Raw genomic sequence first — 19,363 nt, 5'->3', positions numbered from 1 at the left:
GGTAAATCAGTGTGTTCACGTGTGACAACATCTAGCCTTCCTTCCTAATGATGCTTGATAGAAACCCACAGCGTCTGATGTAATGAACCCTAATGAGGATTCAGAATAATCTCCTTATGCTCTATGTGGGTCAACAGAATAAATGTTTATGTCATTTTAATTTCTGATCTGTGGTTCACACAAGACCTTATAGAAATACAAAAACCAGGAGGGATTTTCTCTTAGGAAATTATTTTAGTCTCTTTTAGGTTCTATAAGAGACAGAAAATGAAAATAGCTAAAATAAGATTCAAGGGTAAGATGATGATTGCCAGCTACACTGAAACAGCAAATTATTATTTTTAAAACAATATGGTCCAACACATTTTTTTTCTGTTAATTTTTAAACCCACAAGAATTTTAAGGGAAATCAAATGCATATAGTTCTGACTCATTTACACCCATGACTCATCAATATGTTGTTTTAAACAAATCATTGAATGTCCAAGAATTCTTCTTGTTAAATGATGAGAGGCGCAGCATTTAACAGCCAGAATCTTAACTTATACAAACTTGAGTTTAACCAGATATGTTGAACCTGCAGTGCCAAGCAAATCCCAAAGTGGTGGAGATAGGCTCTTGTGCAACTTTTAAACATGACTTGGGTTTATTCCAGGATAACGCAAACATGCCAGAGCTAATCAGGTCCCACTCAATTCAAGAATACGACAAAGCTCCAACATTATCTATTTAAAAACCCCAATAAAATGAAATTTCATTTCTACCAGTTCAGTTTCTTCACATCTAATGTTTTATTCTTGGCTTTCTGGCCTAGAGCTGATGGGAATTCTGCAGAGCTATCCATTTTCAGAAAGAAACAGTTTTAAAAAGTTTCCGTGACTGAGAAGACACAGCTAAGAATGGTAAGAGGTATTTTCAAGGGTTCTGCCTTTAGCAGACAGTAACCTGCCTCTGGTGTGCACGTGTGTATGTGACAAACGAATGGGAAAAATGAGAACCTTAGTTAAGTTGAGGCACAAAGAAGCCCGAGTTTCTCACAGCCAGACCAAACAGGAGTTGGCCAGAGGCCCTGGTTTTCAGGAGCAATTTGGCTTTGACATCACCATTCTATAAGCTATAAAAACATTTGGAAAAACAAACAAGCAAGACCAGAAAATTCACAGACAAACAAAAAGTTGAATTCCTCCAAAGAGAATGTTACAATACCATGAGGTGACAGGGGAAAAACATTCCTCAAGGGCATCAAGTTCCTAAGCACTTAATTCCTCAAGATTTTTGGTATAGACAAATCTCATGACTGGGGAGAACACAATGAGCCTGTTTCATGTCCACTTCAGTCTTTAGAATTAAGTAGTCATTACTCAGGCAGTCCACCAAGGCCTTCATAAAATTTCAACTTAAGAGCAGAGTTCAGTTTTTAGAAGAAAACTACCCTGAGCAGAGGGAAATGTTTAAATCTGGCCAGGAAGGACTTCTTCCCTCCATTAACTGGGAGATCTTTCAAGTCCCACCTCCTGCTTGAACTGCAAGAGTTGGTTGAGTGTTCTTAGACTTGGATGCCTAGCTTCTGTGTGAACACCTAGCAGAAAAGCTGAACATGTTATTCTCTACTTCCCCCTTTCCTCTGACTCTCCCATTGCCAAGGTGGCTGGTAGGAGCTTCACAACCTAACTTTGACTTCTTGGTATGTATTACCCTGAGATAAAACCTTTTTTTTTTGTTTTTTTGAGGCGGAGTCTTGCTCTGTCACCCAGGCTGGAGTGCAGTGGCACGATCTCAGCTCACTCCAAGCTCCGTTTCCCGGGTTCATGCCATTCTCCTGCCTCAGCCTCCTGAGTAGCTGGGACTACAGGCGCCCACCAGCATGCCCGGCTAATTTTCTGTATTTTTAGTAGGCACAGGGTTTCATCGTGTTAGCCAGGATGGTCTCAATCTCCTGACCTCAAGATCCACCCGCCTCAGCCTCCCAAAGTGGTGGGATTACAGGCATGAGCCACCGCGCCCGGCCCGAGATGCAACGTTTATTGCAGTCTTGCCTTTCTTTTAACCAAGTGCTAGAATTCCAAAAAACTCACTTGAAAAGGATGGCTTCCCTTAAGTGGGCAATATTTATAATTATAATCACTAGGGGTTTGAAATTTATTCTAACAATAGGGTTTCTGAACCAATACACGGATAATGGAACACATTAATAACTAGGAAGAGAGGCAGTAACTCATGCCTGCCATTCTGTACCCACATGCTAAATGAAAGCCTGCCAGAGAGCACCATCCAACCTTCTGCGTATCTTTGCACCTATTGTTATACCTGTTCACTGAGCTCTGGGTTGCAAGGTGAGATGACGAACATATTCAAACCTTAAGTCATTATCTAATCCCAACCTCCTCCTGCTGCATTTTATTGGTAAAGGGTGATCATCCATCCAGCTGCTCCAGTCACATCCCTTTCTCTCACCGCCATCATTCAACTGGTCAACCAAGTCCTACTAATTTATCATTTGTTTATCTGTCCCCTACTCTTCCTCGCTATTTCCACTGGCTTAGTTCATGACCTCTCCATCTCCTCCCCAGATACTGTACTGAAATACCTGCTAACTAGTCTCCTTGCCTGTAGGATAGTCCCTCATGAATTTCTCCTCTGTTCTGCCTCCCAAGTTAGCTTCCTAAATATGTGCCTTGGAAACAATGAAATCACACTTATAATTTCAAGAAAACATTGGTGAATATTATTATAACCTGGGAGGGTAACAAGTATTTCTAAGCAGGACAGAAAACCTAGAAGGCATAAATATGGTCACTTAAAAACATCTTCTATAAAATAAAGAATAAAGATTAAAAACAACTGGAGAAAATATCTGTGACATATATATGTGGGGGACATGCTAATTTACTTAATAAAAGAATTTTTACAACTCACTAAGAAAACAACCTAACTATAAATCTGAAATAACATCTTGAGTCCATCCCTTGGCCACACTAGGAGAGGAAAAACTAATGTAAATAATTATAAAGCTGTGAAGGCACAAAGTGTCCTAAAAAGATTAGGTATAAGAAAAATGGTTAGGTATCACCATTACCAAACCGCTTCAAATGCTCTGCCTGGATTCAATTACACGACATATCGACACTGCGATCCTTTAAGCAGTTGAAAAATGCCTCTGGTCTCTTGTTTTTGCCTTCAGAACACAGTGGAGCATATTTGCACAGAACAAATAATTCCCCGTCAAACTGGAAGGGCCTCTTTGCTTGATAATTGATGTTTCAGCTTTGAGCCAGAAGGTTCAAGTCTTTCTGAAGAACATTTCTGAGTTCACGCAGCACTAAACCCTATTACTCCATTATTCCATACCAGCCTTGGCTGGGAGGCCAGAACAATGCCCATGAGGTGAAACTGACTGGCTTTTCCATGTTGACCTGAACTAAGTGATCAAATTATGTCCCCCGACAAGAAGGCAAAGTATCCACAGAGTGCATAACACTAGCATTGCTGACATACCTGCCAAAGACACTAACTATACCTAGGCATGTGGTCATCCAGAAGGAACGTGTCACGATCCTAAAGGCAAGTAGTAAAGACAATTCACCTTTCAAATGAAACTGAGGTGAGATCTACTGCACCCACGGGAAGAGATATAAGATAAATTTTGTTACAAAACCAAGTAATTCAAAGCGCGGATACAGCCTTTTATGTGAATCTGCAACATGGGCCAACCATCTGAGACCACAAAGGTATCTTAGGCAAAAGCCCTACACAGTATTAGTGTCCATCTGCAAAAAATGGAATTTAAAAAATAGAGCTAGTATTAGTAGCCAGAATGCAATCATGAATCAATCTGGGGGACACACAGGAGGTTAAACCTAACCAAACAGTATTGGAAATTAGAAAATTTAACAAATTATTTTCCAGTCTTTAAAATGTAGGGCGGCATTGAGGAACCCACACGTCAGAAGACCACTATCATAAGACAGACGGCTAGTGTCTGAATATATTACTTTTTGTTGTTCTAAATTGTCTTAACTTTGTGAGCACTTACTCATAATTTATCGAGAATTATGATATAGATATGAATTCAATTTTCAAAAAAAGACAGTTGGATTTTAAAATTTCTGGCTAGTGCAATGAATCTGTAGAAATTCAAACTTTGACCAATGGTTTCTCAAAATCGATTTGATTCTATCATTTGCCTCTGCTAAAATTAATAAAATATTCTCCCAATAAATCAAGGCTTACAAAGCAACTGTTCATTATTCCTGGCTGAAATGGGCTCAGCAACTTCTGGAAATGAGTGTCACGCATGAAGATATATAATGCGATCGCTCAGATGGCTTGCACACTGGCAAGGGGCAGCCAGTCTAGAACTCCACAACCTACATGAGGACAAAACCTCCCTAGAGAGAACCAAACCCCATCACTAGGCCACCTTCCGTTTTCTGAAGAAATAGGGTTGTAACTTATCTAAAGTAGTGAGTGCCAGGACATGCTGTGATGTTGCTATTGCTTGAAGGGTATTATAGAGAGACAGAGAGAAACTGTAGGTCAGAGGGATAGAATAAACATTACTAAAGCAACATAGAGTGACCTCAGCTTTGTCTCGGGTAGACCTAGGAGGGCCTCATCTGAGGCCAATAGGTTGTATGCTAAATTAACAAACAAAAAGCCAACAGCACAAAACCCACTTGAAACTAATAACGATTCTTCCCTCAGGCCCCCGTTTTTAAACAAACAAACTTTGAGATAAATAAATAAGTGGAAACTCACTCTGGGAAGCATAATGCCCCTCTGCAGCTTTGTCTTCGTGCCCTTCATATTCCCTGCTGGAGAGCTGCCTGTTGGCAGTCTCTAGTCGATCTATGAACAGAGAGGAAATGATTACAAAGAAATGTATATGGATTGAAGTCATCATCTAACCAAGAAATGAAATAGGTGCCAAGAGCTGGGGAGGAAGGGATGCTCATGCAGGAGCTCAAAACTGAACAACTTGGGGACAGACAGTAACTATGTCCCAAAATATCAAAAGAAAAGGCTTCAGATGCCACACTGTGTCTTTATGCGATCTAAAGACAAATAACATGCACCAGCAGCATGCAGCTAGGGACAGGTGCTGAGAAAAACCACCTCACTGCCTTCAAGGCCAGCAAACCTGATTTGAAGTGTTCACAAAGACAGTCTCCTTGGCCTCAAACCCACCCCTAGTCTAATCTTGATCATCAGCTATATATTTTAGCCAGTGACAGCTCTCTGTATCTCAGAATCAAAGAAATAAAAATAACAAATAACAAAAAAAGTCAAAATGACCTAATGTACAAAGACTGTACACAGCAAATTCTATGTTTGCTCAAACCACTTGGTAAATCTTTCATTATTCAATAAATAATACAACTCAACAAGTATTCACTGGATGCAGATGACACCCAATCCATAAGAGTTTGTAGCAAGAGAAAAGGTGGGATCTAGCTACTGGGTACTACCAGGACATGGAGTATTTTGACATATGAAGCAACTGAAAATGGCTTGGCTGAAGGTAAAGTAACATTTATAGGTTAACTCATTGTGCACATTGGAGATGGCCAAAATCCAACAGCAGGTGGCTCCTATCTTTCAGCGAGTTTATTGTCTACTTATTTCACAACTGTGGGGATTTTTTCCCCCAGAGGGAAAATATGTCTAGCTCTGTCTTCTATGGTCCACCTAGCAATAGTTAAGTGCTGCTTTTCAAAGCGTGCTACCAAATGACAGCCCCATGTGGAAAGGGTTGTGCGTTTAACATTGATCTTTTCAAACATTCAGATTCTCACAGCCATGAATCGCGGTTGAGTACTTTTAAAGCAAGAAGGAGCCACAAACAGAATCCTTTCCTTGCACAGACTCATGCATACAGGCTGTCACTTCCAAAGCTCGATGCTGCAATATACAACCCACAAGGCAGAAAAGAACAATTCTGCTTTTTGAGCACCTCCTCCCTTCCCCAGATGGTTGAAATATACAACAGGCAGAATAGCACCTGTGGCAAAGCATTCTGGCCTCAAAGTTGTGCTTTTAGCTACACAGGTAGTTTAGGTAGAGAGAACATGAATAAACATGCCTCGGAGGTCTCTGTTGAAATCATGAAGTCTTCTAATCTCGCTTTCCAATTTGTTTCTCATCGCCTTGTCCAGTGACTCTCGCTTGGTGGTAGACTTGACCAGACTTTCATAGGCTTCCGAAATTCTCTGAAGTTCTTTTTCAAACTAAAAGAAAGAATTGGCATTAAAGTGGTACCTCTGACATTCATGCTGATGTCTTGGTAAAACGGATTCTTAGACATTGCAGTGTGAAGGCTGTATCTTCAATGCAGTCTTTCTGTATCTGAAGTTTCATATGTACCAAACTGTATAATCGATTTCACTCCCCCACCTGCTCTCTAAAGACTACATTAGGATCCTGTAAATTACAGGCTCACAAGTCTGGCCGTACTGTCTGATGTCACCTTGTAAAAGTCCCTCTGTACCAATATTAGAAAGGGGTAAATCAAAACATAACTTAAATCTCTTACACCTTTAATGGCAATTTATAGCTATTATGATTATTCCCAGTTAACCTCAGGAAAATATTAAAGCACAAAAAAACTAAAGGACTATAATTAGAACCTAAGTTCCAGACTCCAAGTACAGTGCACTTTCCAGAGACACTCCTATCTGTATGTCCCCAAAGGAACATAAAATCCACTGGAGGAAAGGTTTCATTACCTAGTATTTTTATTCCTTTGTCTATGAAATTATCTATATGGCAGAGTACTCACACCTGTAATCCCAGCACTTTGGGAGGCCGAGGTGGGTGGATCACCTGAGGTCAGGAGTTTGAGAACAGTCTGGCCAACATGGTGAAACCCCGCCTCTACTAAAAGTACAAATATTAGCCAGGCATGGTGGTGGGTACCTGTAACCGCAGCTACTTTACTTGGGAGGCTGAGGTGGGAGGATCGCTTGAGCCTGGGAGGCGAAGGTTGCAGTGAGCAAGATCACGTCACTGCTCTCCAGCCTGGGCAACAGAGTGAGATTCCATCTCACAAAAAAAAAAAAAAAAGAAAAGAAAGAAAAAAAAGGATTAATGGACATGTACCTAATCATAAACAAATATATCACAGAATCACAGAAAACCTCTTTATATTCAGGAATTGATAGCCAAGAAATTAAAACCATTTAAAAAAATATTTCACTAAATCAAAAACTAACTGGGGAAGCCTTTAATCTATGGCACATATAAATTGATAACAAGTAGCTCTATTCTAACAGGAGTTTGATATAACAGTGTGGTTTTGATGTCAATATCAGTAAATCCCATTGGATTGTTATGTAACATAAATGTAAGAGAAAGGGTAAAGACCAGGTGAGGGTGCCTACAAACATGGACGGATGCTTGATGAGATGCTGCTAAGGTCAGAATCAAAGGCAAAACTGATGGGGTTGAAAGCACTAGCGCCCTTCACTGGGTCCCAGATCAGAGCCATGTTTTCAGTGCTTCCATAGGGCAGCAATGGCACCAGGAGCCAGGGACCCGTTTTTCTGAGCCCCAACTGCCCAGATCAGAAAGTCCCTGCCAAGACTCCTATAAATAATATATATCCGAACAGATGTTCATTATTTGCTTACACGTCAGGTGTTTTTCCAGATGATAAGGATACAGAAATAAGGAAGGCAATTCCTGGTCTTTAGGAGCTAAGAGTCTTAAGTTGGCCTGTAAATATTTCAGAGAAATGGTAGTCCAGGGATGAGGGCAAGGTAGAAATGGCAGGAGGTAGGGCCAAAAGGAAGGACTTTAAATTATGGGCAGGCGAGGCTTAGTGGGGGTGAGAGGTACTGGGGAAGGAAGATTCTAACTCTGATCTCATCCAAGTTCTCATAGAGACAACACTAACAGATGGGGTTGGAGGGTGGGGGTTTGTGGGAAAGGAGGTAGAAGAGATATCCAGGTAAAAAGCAAATGTTAATAGCTCAATGACAGATGACAAGGGCCTGAACTATGACACTAAAAGGGCAAATTCCAAAGACACTAATGAATAGAATCAGCAGGTTTTGGTGACTGGGTGCAGACAGTAAGGAAGAAGGCAAGCAAATACAACATAAACATTCACAGCTTAGAAGATGGGGTAAGGAGACAATCAAGATAAATGATCATAAGAGAAACAAGCTCACTAAAGAAAGAAAACCAGTCTGGGTTTGGAGATACCATGTTTGAGGAACCTGCTGCACATATTGGTGAAGATTTCCAGTTAGGAGGTGAACATACAAGTCTAAAAGCCAGGAGAGTGGCTGGGGTGTCCTCAATGCACAGATGACAGATGACATCAGAAAGCAGAGACCACTCAGGGAGATAAACAGAAAATTAGAGGGCCAAAAAAGCATTCATGCCAAAGGAGGGGAGGGGCACCAGGGAAAAAGACCGAACCCAGTGGAGCCATAGGAGCCTAGAAGCCAAAAACTTAAAGGAATGAGAGATACTGTGGTCAGCACCCTCAGAGGTTATAGAGGAGCCAGGATATGGCTGAGAAGAGGCCGATGAACAGGCTGGAGGGCATGAGGGCTTCTGCTTAGCGGCAGCCAACTAGAGCTGAGCTGAGAAAACCAAGGCTCCTTTTGGTACCTACTTATGTTCCCAAAGGCCTCCTTATACCAGAGTTGGTTCTTCCCTGGTTCCCTCATTTCAACAAGGCCTTTCTGATTCGTCCACAGATATCATGAACCACTAGCAATGCAGCAGCACAGAGGACAGTATGTCCTAAATCCTGTTCATAGCCTCACCATGAATTATGATCCTGTCTTCAAATTTTATTTACCAAAGAGATGGCTCCCAGACACACTCACACTTCTTTGCTGATTTTATCTATAAAAGGTGGCCTTTGCTTTCAGACAGCTGGGCATGTCACAGGAACAGTCCCCATCAAGACCAAAGGGCATCTTCAAGTCACCAGGGAAGCTGAGAGTACCACACACTCTGAGGCATCCATGATGAGTGGTGTTCAGGCTTCCAGACCAGAACAACTAGCAATGCTTCCTTACCTACACCCACAGGGATCCTTCCCTTGGTCTGATTTTATAGTATTTTTTATCTGTTGTATTTCCCTCACTGGAATTCTAATCTGCATCTACACTTTGTGGCTCTGATTCGACTGCTAACTCCTTAAGGGTAGAATAGCTCTTACTGTCCTAGAACTCTGCCTTGCCCATGACAAAATACTGACTGATTAATTAATCTTTAAATGTGTAACTTCTACAGACAGACTTGGACACTGAATCATGCATTCTTTCCTTTTACTCAAAGAACTTCCCTCTGCATACTGTCAAAGGAAACTTCAGGATCCCTACCACGATATAGTTTACTATCTCAAATCCTAAAACAATCAAGACCTGACATATGGTTATGTGCTTAGAAGGGACCTAGAGAAAAAAACAAGGGTCTTAGTTCAGAACAAGGTAATTCCTATGAGAACTGATAGCTGTAATGGTAGAGAAAGACTAATCTCCTTTAGTGAGTGCTATGGATATGGTTTGTCCCCACCAAAATGCATGTTGAAATTTGACCCCCAGTGTGGTGACATTGGGAGGTGGGGCCTAGTGGGAAGTGTTTGGGTCATGGGGGCAGGTCCCTCATGAATGGCTTAGTGCCTTTCTTGCAGTAGTGAGATTAGACTGAATTTTACAGGAATAGATTAGTCCCCATGACAGCAGGTTGTTATGAGGAAGGATGTGCTCTTCAAGTTTTGCCTCTTTATACATGCCTGCTTCCCCTTTGACCTTCTGCCACGTTGTGACACAGCATAAAAGCCTTCGCTGGAAGCTAAGAAGATACCAGCATCATGCTTTTCAAACTTCCCAGCCTGCAGAATCATGAGCTAAATAAACCACTCCTCTTTATAAATTACCCAGTCTCAGATACTCGATTATAACAATACAAAAGGTAATAAAAAAGTATGGTTGCAGAGGACAGAGTTATGAGTAAATATAGGAAGTTAAATATATGCAGGGTTTTTTGTTTTTTTGACAGTCTCACTCCATCACCCAGGCTGGAGTGCAGTGATATAATCTCGGCTCACTGCAAACTCCACCTCCTGGGTTCAAGTGATTCTCATGTCTCAGCCTCCAGGGCAGCTGGAATTACAGGGGGGCATCACCATGGTTGGCTAATTTTTGTATTTTCTTTTTTTTTTTTTTTTTTTTAGTAGAGATGGGGTTTCACCATGTTAGCCAGGCTGGTCTTGAACTCCTGATCTCAAATGATCCGCCTGCCTTGAACTCCCAAAGTGCTGGGATTATAGGCATGAGCCACTGCACCTGGCTGAGATGCACATTTTGACTCAACATAAAGAAGTATTTCCTAAGTACATTTTCCAGAAGTGTAGTATACCCATTAGTGAGCTTCTCTTCTCTGGAAGCATTCAAGTAAAAGATGAACAACTCCTTTCAGAGAATGATGCAAGGATTACGAAGGAATGGGAAGTTGAAGTAGACTCATTTTAAGAATTTTAAGACTGAAGCTTTTTATTTCTGACTGTACACTCCTTCAGAGTAAAACCACACCTTCTTCTTTCTATTTCTCCATGTTCAGAACATCTTAAGCACCCTCTGATATTTGTTAAAGATACAGGAGGGTTAGATAGGATGGTTTGACACAAAAACTATCCAGACCAGCTCAGACTCTGAGTACAGTGCAGGAGGGGAATCTTGGTTTACCTTCCCAGCTCTCATTCTCCTTTTTGGCCTAGGTGTCAGGGAGCTCTTAGGCCAGGCCGTAAGAATCCCTGCAATCACAGAAATACACTCGATGTCCCAGAGACAGAACTACAAGCAGAGCAGAAAATAAGCAAATGGACAGAGAAGGCCCTGAGAAAATCTCAGCCATTCCAAGCTCCAGATACTGGTTTTTTCCCTGAGCACCTTCACGTGCAACACTCAGGGATGCGCAGGACCAAGGAAAGGCATGCTGTGCAAGCCATGGACTGCCCAATCAAAGCCACCTTTGTTTCACTCACAAAAGAGGGTCTTCACTAAAGCAAGCCTGGGGTAACTTAATGCTTGGTCCTCTCCCATCAAATGCCTGTCTATTCCTTGATGGCTTTCGAGGCCAACCCACTCAACAGCCCACAGTCCAGCCCTGGTAGAGACTCCATCGTTAATTAAGTTTCAGAGAAACTGGGAGGCAAAAAATGGGAAAAACATAACCAAAAGGAAAGACTGAAAACAACAGCTCTTTCTGGGGGTCCCTGACCATCATTCCAACATTAACAGTGATAATCACTACCTTGTGCCTCTTTGGAAACAGGGTCTTCATATCTAGGCTGGGATTTGACAGTCTCTGAATTTAATCATTCTCTTCTGCTGTGTTCCTGGCACAGTATGCATAGGCTAAACTCTGCAATTAAAAATTCATCTATTTTTAGTTCTGCCCTTACAATGCATCTCTGCAAGGGCCAAAACATTCTCAATGCTGCAAGGAACTCAGATGGGATCAAACTGTGGGCACAGCGGGGTCATATCCTACAACATCGTGCAGCAGTTTGACCCAAAACAGGGGTCACATCCATGCCAGGAGAACTGGCAGCTATCATCCCTGAGAAGCAAAGCTGTCACCTCATCTGACCACCCTCTCCCCAGACCTAAGGCTCAGGCAGCTGCTAAGAATGCTGAGTGACAAAGCTGGGGATGAGGGAGGATCTGGGACTAGGGTGACCTTAGGAACGCAAGGCCCAATACGTCACGAAGTTCATGCAACTCTTGTGTCTCTTGATCCTCGTTGTCGAGAACAGCAATCCAACTTGTGATAAGCATGGCAAGTATCCATCAAAATCTGAGGTTTTGAATAGATAATTCCAGTTTTACATATGACAGATTAATGTAGTACAGTAAGTCCTCATGTAACATCATTGACAGGTTCTTGGAAACTGCAACTTTTAAGTAAAATGACACATAGCAGGCCCCCAAATAACATCAGTGTTTTCAACTTCATTTCATTGTGATGTTGATGAGGAAAAAGTTGGCTTTGCTTAAAACTGTAGTTTCCAAGAACCTATTGATGTTATTAAGTGAGGACTTACTGTACTTGTAGAACAACTTACAACATTCAAGGGATTGAAAAAGTTTTGGGTTCACGAAGGGACACAGATTTTGATTTGTCTCCTCTTCCAGAAGTCATCAAAATCCTTTTGGCCACAACTTTTAAGAACCATCCTTGGTGCAGGAATATTGAGACACTGGGAGATTAAACCATTTTAGTTTTCAAAATGAAAATGTGCATCAAAATCAAGAAAGAGATGTATGTTATAGGTCAATAAAAAGTACATGCTTAATACCAGCACTTTGGGAGGCTGAAGCGGGCGGATCACAAGGTCAGGAGATCAAGACCATCCTGGCCAACATGGTGAAACCCCATCTCTACTAAAATAAAAAAAAAAAAAAAAAAACTTAGCCAGGCATGGTGGTGCGTGCCTGTAGTCCCAGCTACTCGGGAGGCTGAGGCAGGAGAATCGCTTGAACCCAGGAGGCAGAGATTGCAGTGAGCCGAGATCACGCCACTGCACTCCAGCCTGGCAACAGAGTGAGACTCCATCTCAAAAAAAAAAAAAAAAGAAAGTACATGTTAATAAAAAGGCAATGAAAAATAACAAGACCTCCAATGTCTGCACCATTTGTGTAACTCTTCAGAAACAGCCATGGGAAAAACCCCAGCACCAAACTCTGCCTTCAAGTGGGTCTGTATAGCTTCTGGACATGTCTGCCTTGGAGCTTTATTAGGAGAGAAGAAAGAGATGCTTGTTTTCCAAGAAGTGCTGAGTCTGCACTTCCCAATTTTCAGACCATACTAAAAGGAAGCTGCCCAAAAATGTCAGAGGCAAGCTTGGGCCTGTACAGTGTCTTATAGGCTGAAGGCTGAGACAACACACCTATTTCCCAACTTCTAAGGGTGCAAGAGGGGGTGGGAGTGAGGTCACAATCTTTAGACAGCCCCTGTTTGTTTCTGGCTCTCATTTTTCCCCTCCAATAAAGGCAGCCGAAGCTCTCTCAGCCAAGTCTGGTCTTGACTCCAGGGAGCTCCAGACCTTTTCAGTGGAAGCTCTGCACAAACGTGCTGGGAAAAATGGTCTGGAAACATATGCACCATCAAATCCACTGCTCCCTGACAGCCCTCAGGAAGCAAGCAGAGCCTACTACTCTAAAACTCTTGACCAGCAAAATGACCAGCTTGACCTGTGAAACCAGCACTAACTCATGAACACTAAATGGGCCAGCTGGAGCATTAACTGTCACATAGAGCCAAAGTGACAATGTTCTTGTAGTCAGATGGGGTTTATACTCCTATACTTTAACTTTACAGAAGCCCTTTATTGCCAAGGGAAGAGCCCGCACTTACTCTTAGAGGGAGGATCACTACTACTACACGTGCCTCCTCACCCCCGGAAAGGAAACTCAAGTGCTCTATGGCTATCCTGCCCTAAAACATCCTATTACCTTTGCCCAACCCCCTTGCACCCTACCTGCAGCACATCGGATGCTGACTTGAGGGTCATCATGAAATCACTGCCCAGCAACAGCTTGTTCCTGCTGGAGTTTCCCCTATTTACTTTGGCTCTCAGCATAAATCTCTAAGAATAATGGCTACCATACATTTAAAAATTCCAACAGTAACTACACAGGCCGGAATTACTCAGCATCTCCCCACCTGGTAAGTCACAAACATGCAGAAAGCACACAATAACTTGTACTCTTGACCCTCTCATGTTGAAGCAAGACTGCTTTTTGCAAAGACCAGCTAATGAAATGAACATGACAACACAAGGTTCCTGTCTGAGATTCCTAAATGTAAAGGAAAATTTGGTATCTCTCACTTCATTTCTATGTGGTTTTATTTTTTATTTTTGAGACAGGGTCTCACTCTGGAACGATCTCAACTCACTGCAACCTATGCTACCCCAGCTCACGTGATCTCCCGAGTAGCTGAGACTACAAGGCATGGGCCACCATGACTGGCTAATTTTTGTAGAGACAGGGTCTTGGCATGTTGCCCAGGCTGGTCTCAAACTCCTGGGCTCAAGTGATCCACCTGCCTCAGCCTCACAAAGTGCTGGGATTACAGGCATGGACCACCGCACCCGGCCTCCTCCATGTTATTTACTCTCCGTGTTCCCTCTTCTACATTTGTCCAGGTGGGGTAATCCTACTTAGCCTCAGAGTCTCTGATCAAGAGCCACCTCTGCTGTTCCTACAGTAGACCCTTCACACTCTTACTGAAGGTGTTAGCATATGCAACTCTCTCCCCTTTTTGGAATGTAAGCTCCTCCAAGGTCGGAACTGGGTCATATTTATTTTCGTCTCCCTAAAGCCTTGCAAAGGGTCTAGTATAAAAAGGGATCTAGTGCAATGTTGGCAAGTCAGTCAGTGCATCAACTCCCCGTGACCAGGTAAAGAATTTTGTCTCCCTCCCATTCCCCAGGGAAGTCACGTACCTTGTGGAGCTTGTCGGCATTGTCATAGTAACCCTGAAGTTCCTGGTGAAGCACCCGGTTCTCCTCTGTTAATATTTCCACCATTTGCTGGGCTCGCTCCACAATTGCAAAGGCATCTGGACCAAGCTGCTGGCTGGGGGAGGCAGCGGGCGGGGGCTGTGGAGCGCCCAGGGCCATCGGGAGTGGAAGCGGCAGGGAGACAGAGTGCAGCGGCCCGCTGGTGGAGGAGGTCTGGGAGGACATGGGGCTGTGCTGCTGCATGGTTGACGGGAACGGAAGTTGGCACGGGCGGCTGCAAGGCAATGGAAGGCAGCAGTTAGAGCCCAGGGAAATGGTGGGAGCAGGAAGGAAGCCCCAACAATACTGGCACTGTTGATGGCTTCCACAGTCAGAGGCCATCAGTGCACTTCCCAGTGGGAGGTATTCACTGTGCTCCCATCTCAATCAGCACCATTCCGGCTATTGGGGAAACAGCAACCAAGACAGACCAGGTCCCTGCTCTCAGACGTTTACATGCTAGGGAGAGAGACAGGCAAGCCACCCAACAAGAAAGCCAAGTATCAAAACTTAACAAGTACGCTCCAAAGATAAGGTGGAGTGATGTGACAGGGAATGACCCCATGGCTACTTCCTACTGAGAGGGCAGAGAAGCAGTCTCTGAGAGGGGTGGTTTGAGATGAAGTCACACTGACAGACAAGAACCAGTGGGTTGGACGGAGCGGGTAAAGAAGTAGGGAAAAGGAGTATTCCAGGTAGGAGGTGTCAGCTGGTACAGTGGTCCCCAACCACTGCGCCATGGACCAGTACCCACCTGTGGCCTATTAGGGACTGGGCCACATAGCAGGAGGTGAGAAGCAGGTGAGTGAGCAAAGTTTCATCTGTATTTACAGCCGCTCCCCATGGTTCACATTACTGCCTAAGCTCTACCTTCTGTCAGATCAGCAGTGGCATTAGATTCTCATAGGAGCGTGAACCCTATTGTGAATTGTGCATGCAGGAGATCTAGGTTGTTTTTTCCTTATAATAATCTAATGCCTGATAGCCTGTCACTGTTTCCCATCAACCCAGATGGGACGATCTAGTTGCAAGAAAACAAGCTCAGGGCTCCTACTGATTCTACATTATGGTGAGTTGCATAATTATTTCATTATATATGACAATGTAATAATAATAGAAACAAAGTGCACAATAAATGTGATGTGTCTGAATCACCCTAAAACTATTCCAACCTCACGACTGTCTGCGGAAAAACTGTCTTCCACAAAACGGGTCCCTGGTGCCAAAAAGGTTGGAAATGCTGAGCTAGCGCACAGGGCCTGAGACAGGAATTAGCACTGGCACAAGCAAGAAGTACGAAGCACTGCCAGCAAGTAGCAGTGCAAGATAAGACTAGAGTGATGGGCAGGTGCCATGGCCAGACTTTACCTTGGAGTGTACAGAGGCCAGGGGAGGAGCTGCCTCTCCTGTGGTGTGCACAGAATGCAGTGCATGGTGGCAGGAACACACGTATGGAGTCCAATGAGGCCCAGGTGTGGTCTAGGTGAGAACTGAGGAGAGCTCAGAGTAGTGGCAGAAGAGAAACGCTCAGAGATTGGGATTTGTTTTGTATATATCATGGACGGGAAGAAGGGAAGTTGGGAAAATTAAAAATTACTCCTGGATTTTGGGCCCTACACAAATTGATAGGGGCACCATTTAATGAAATGAGAAGTCTTGGGGAGAAACTGATTTGTTTTGCTGAGGTGAGGAAGGTCTAGAGCTAAAGAGTCTAATTTTAGCCATGTTAAAAAGAACACATAAGGGTGTCTCTTCATGGCTCAAATACTTGGTATTAGCTCCTATCTTTGAGATCATGAATTTCCATCCCCGTCCCCATTCCTAACAATTCCATCCTAACTATTCAGTTAACCTGCTTCCTAAGAATCACTGTATTTTCTTTCAACCTAAGCCAAGGGCTCCTAACAACATTTAGAAGTATAAAGGGTATGAACCAAAAAGTATCTGAGACAGATCTCAATCAATTTAGAAAGATTATTTTGCAAGGTTAAGAATGTGCCCATGACAGAGCCTCAGGAGATCATAACCACATCTGCCCAAGGTGGTCTGGGCACAGCTTGGTTTCAAACACGTTAGGGAGACATGAGAGACATGAGACATGAATCAGTATGTGTAAGATGAACATTGGTTTGGTTTGGAAAGGCTGGACAACTCCAAGTGGGGAAGGGGCTACTAGGTCATAAGTAGATAAAAGAGACAACTGGTTGCATTATTTTGAGTCTCTGATTAGCTTTTCACTGAATACACAATTTACATGTGAGAGGAGGATAAAAGAAAAGTCACTTACACCTTAGTCTGGCTTAGTGAAACAACAGGGCAGAGGAACTAATAACATATGCTTTTGTCTCACGTGAGCAGAGGGATGACTTTGAGTTGTGTCTGTCCTATGTCCACAAGGAATTTCCTTGTGGGCAAATTGTGAGGCAGGTATGTGGCTTTTTTTTTTTTTTTTTATCTTTGTAGCTATCTTATTTAAGAATAAAATGTGAGGCAGGTTTGCCTGATGCAGTTCCCAGTTTGACTTTTCCCTTTGGCTTTGTGATTTTGGGGTTCTGAGATTTATTTTGCTTTCACATCTTTCAGAAAAAGCATTTTATAAGAAAATGAATGAGCCTCTGGTCTCAGGTTTTGTCTGCTCTCTCATGGCTAGGACAGTTTACTCCTAGAAAGGTAGGTGCCAGGTTATTAGGAAAGATCATTTTTAGTAGGTTGTGAAATCTCATATCCTATGAAGAGAAAATAGGATGAGGAAGAGAAACAAACAAACAAACAAACAAGATGAAGAACAATCCTGGAAAATTGATATAGGCCATATTACTCTGAAGTCCACACATCAATAGGCAGGTATGAAAGTAGTTTATATATGTAAATAACTTGCTGTTATTTTCTTCTGAAGCTTACATTGTCTAGCTTCAGTTTGCAAGGCTTTAAGAAAGCACAGCTTCATTTTCAGGGATTTTAAATCAAGAAAAAAATGGAGGGAAAATAGGACAGGAAAGAAAGAAAGAAAGAAAAAAAAACAATTAAAAACATTACTTTGGAGACGTGTAGCCAGGAAAAATTTTAGAATTCAGTCCAAACTATAGAAAATAATAAAAATGGAAAAACATTAGATAAGACTAGAATCTAATAATAAGTGTAGTCCAGTTTATTTTGAAACACAATTTTTCTCTCTCCAGTCCTCATTTTCACTAAAGACAAATCACAAGACAAATTTATGTGTAAAATAAGTGTTGGTCTTACCATACTTGGCCTGAGTATTTGCATAAAGTCAGCAAAAAAAAAAAAAATTGCCGTATAGGCTCTTTTCTTTTTAATTGACTTTACTGGAACTTTATTTCACAAGGAATCTCAGATTAGACTTCAATGCTTTGAGTCCAGCCTATGCCTGCAAATACCTGTATTGGGTGAATTCCTCACCTCAAGGGCCCAAGAAAACAGGGCTCCTGGGTCTGTCAGAAAGTGACATTCTTTACTTACTGCAGGTCAGGAACCTATACAGGGACTGTGTAGACAAGGTATAAGTCCAGCTTTCCCAAAGGGTTTTATTTGGCTCTACAAGTCAACCTCCATTCCTTAAAGCAATCTGGTTATATCTAAAAGCATGCCATTCCAATGAAAGCCCTGGTAAAATAACCAGTGTCTCCAATTGTGTCCTATTACAAAGAAAAAGATTCTTACTGAACTTACGCAACTAACTATACTGCTATAAATTAAATATACTTGCAAATAGTTTTCAAATTCTGGAGAAATCAGGTAGAGAGATATATGCTTCGGATTTTGCTCACAGGAGTGTAGCTGACCCAATTATTAAAAGCTGTAAATAGCTCAAAGAAAAAGGGTTTTCTGGATGCAGAAACAAAAGAATTAGCAACATTTCAAACAAAGTCATAAAAAATTATTTCAGTCTTTCATTAGTCTAATTACATTAGTAATTAACTCATGTTCTGCTTGATGTTTATGAACACATTAGCTTTCTACGGGAGTCTTGCAAGTTTTTCCTCTATTCTAGTGTCACAGTCTCCAAAGTCATCAGAAATCTGCATTCAAGAACAACTTGTCAGAGTCCTATAGCTGATTATAAAAAATACCTTTTGAAAAGAATAAAAGTGAAACAACTAGATGAGGAAAGTCATGGTTAAAGACACAAATGACAAGGAAACTGGATTATTTCTGTGGCATATAATTTTAGATCAGAATCACCATTACTACTAATAACATTTACTAAGACATATTAGAATCACAGGAATCTCATACAATTCTGGAACACACACTAATAACACATTTATATAAATATAATCCAAAGAAGGTTAAACCCCATTTCATATTTGACACTACTTCCTGAATGATTTTATTACATCAAATAAGCTGTATATGTCTCTTTTGGACCTCAAGGGATCTAATATCAAAAGATTAATGAGGACTAAAGTTAAAATTTGATTTTGGAAGTCTGTCAAATATAAAAAGTTTAGAACACTTCATATCACAAAATAGGATCACAAGTTGTTATAAAATAAGTCAATCATTGAAATGAGTCAAATCATTGAACTCAATGATTTCAAAAAAAAAAGCAAAAACCTTTATTGAGAGATTTAACTTCCCAAACAACAAGCCCTAATAAAGACAGCATAAGGCCAATTAAATGTGTCTTTTAAAATTCTGTAAGTAAATTTATTAAATTTTAATTATCTTGACCATAAGATATAATTTCCATAAACCTTTTTATAACTTTTATAACCTCTTATGAAGGAGTGAGTTAATGCTCCAAAAAAAAGCGTGTTCATCTGACACAGGGCTCATATGCTGGTCTTGCATCAGTGTCATTTGGTATTA

At 41.8% G+C, this 19,363-nt stretch overlaps 1 protein-coding gene across 3 annotated transcripts in view; it reads right to left on the bottom strand.

Moving 5' to 3' along the window:
- AMOTL1 (angiomotin like 1) overlaps positions 1 to 19,363 on the bottom strand; it is a 183,256-nt gene that overhangs the window by 46,719 nt on the left and 117,174 nt on the right. For all 3 annotated transcript variants that reach the window (XM_010360570.2, XM_010360571.2, XM_010360572.2), the window contains 3 exons: positions 14,474 to 14,765; positions 6,083 to 6,227; positions 4,759 to 4,848 (listed from right to left, as the gene is read on the bottom strand). In XM_010360570.2, coding sequence (XP_010358872.1) covers positions 4,759 to 4,848; positions 6,083 to 6,227; positions 14,474 to 14,765 — 527 coding nt within the window. The remainder of the gene's footprint in view (positions 1 to 4,758; positions 4,849 to 6,082; positions 6,228 to 14,473; positions 14,766 to 19,363) is intronic.

Source organism: Rhinopithecus roxellana, chromosome 15 (genome assembly GCF_007565055.1).
Source record: "Rhinopithecus roxellana isolate Shanxi Qingling chromosome 15, ASM756505v1, whole genome shotgun sequence".
In the NCBI taxonomy this organism is placed as follows: domain Eukaryota; kingdom Metazoa; phylum Chordata; class Mammalia; order Primates; family Cercopithecidae; genus Rhinopithecus; species Rhinopithecus roxellana.
The sequence above is the reverse complement of the archived record's forward strand: the minus strand, read 5'-3'. Positions and strand labels throughout refer to the sequence as shown.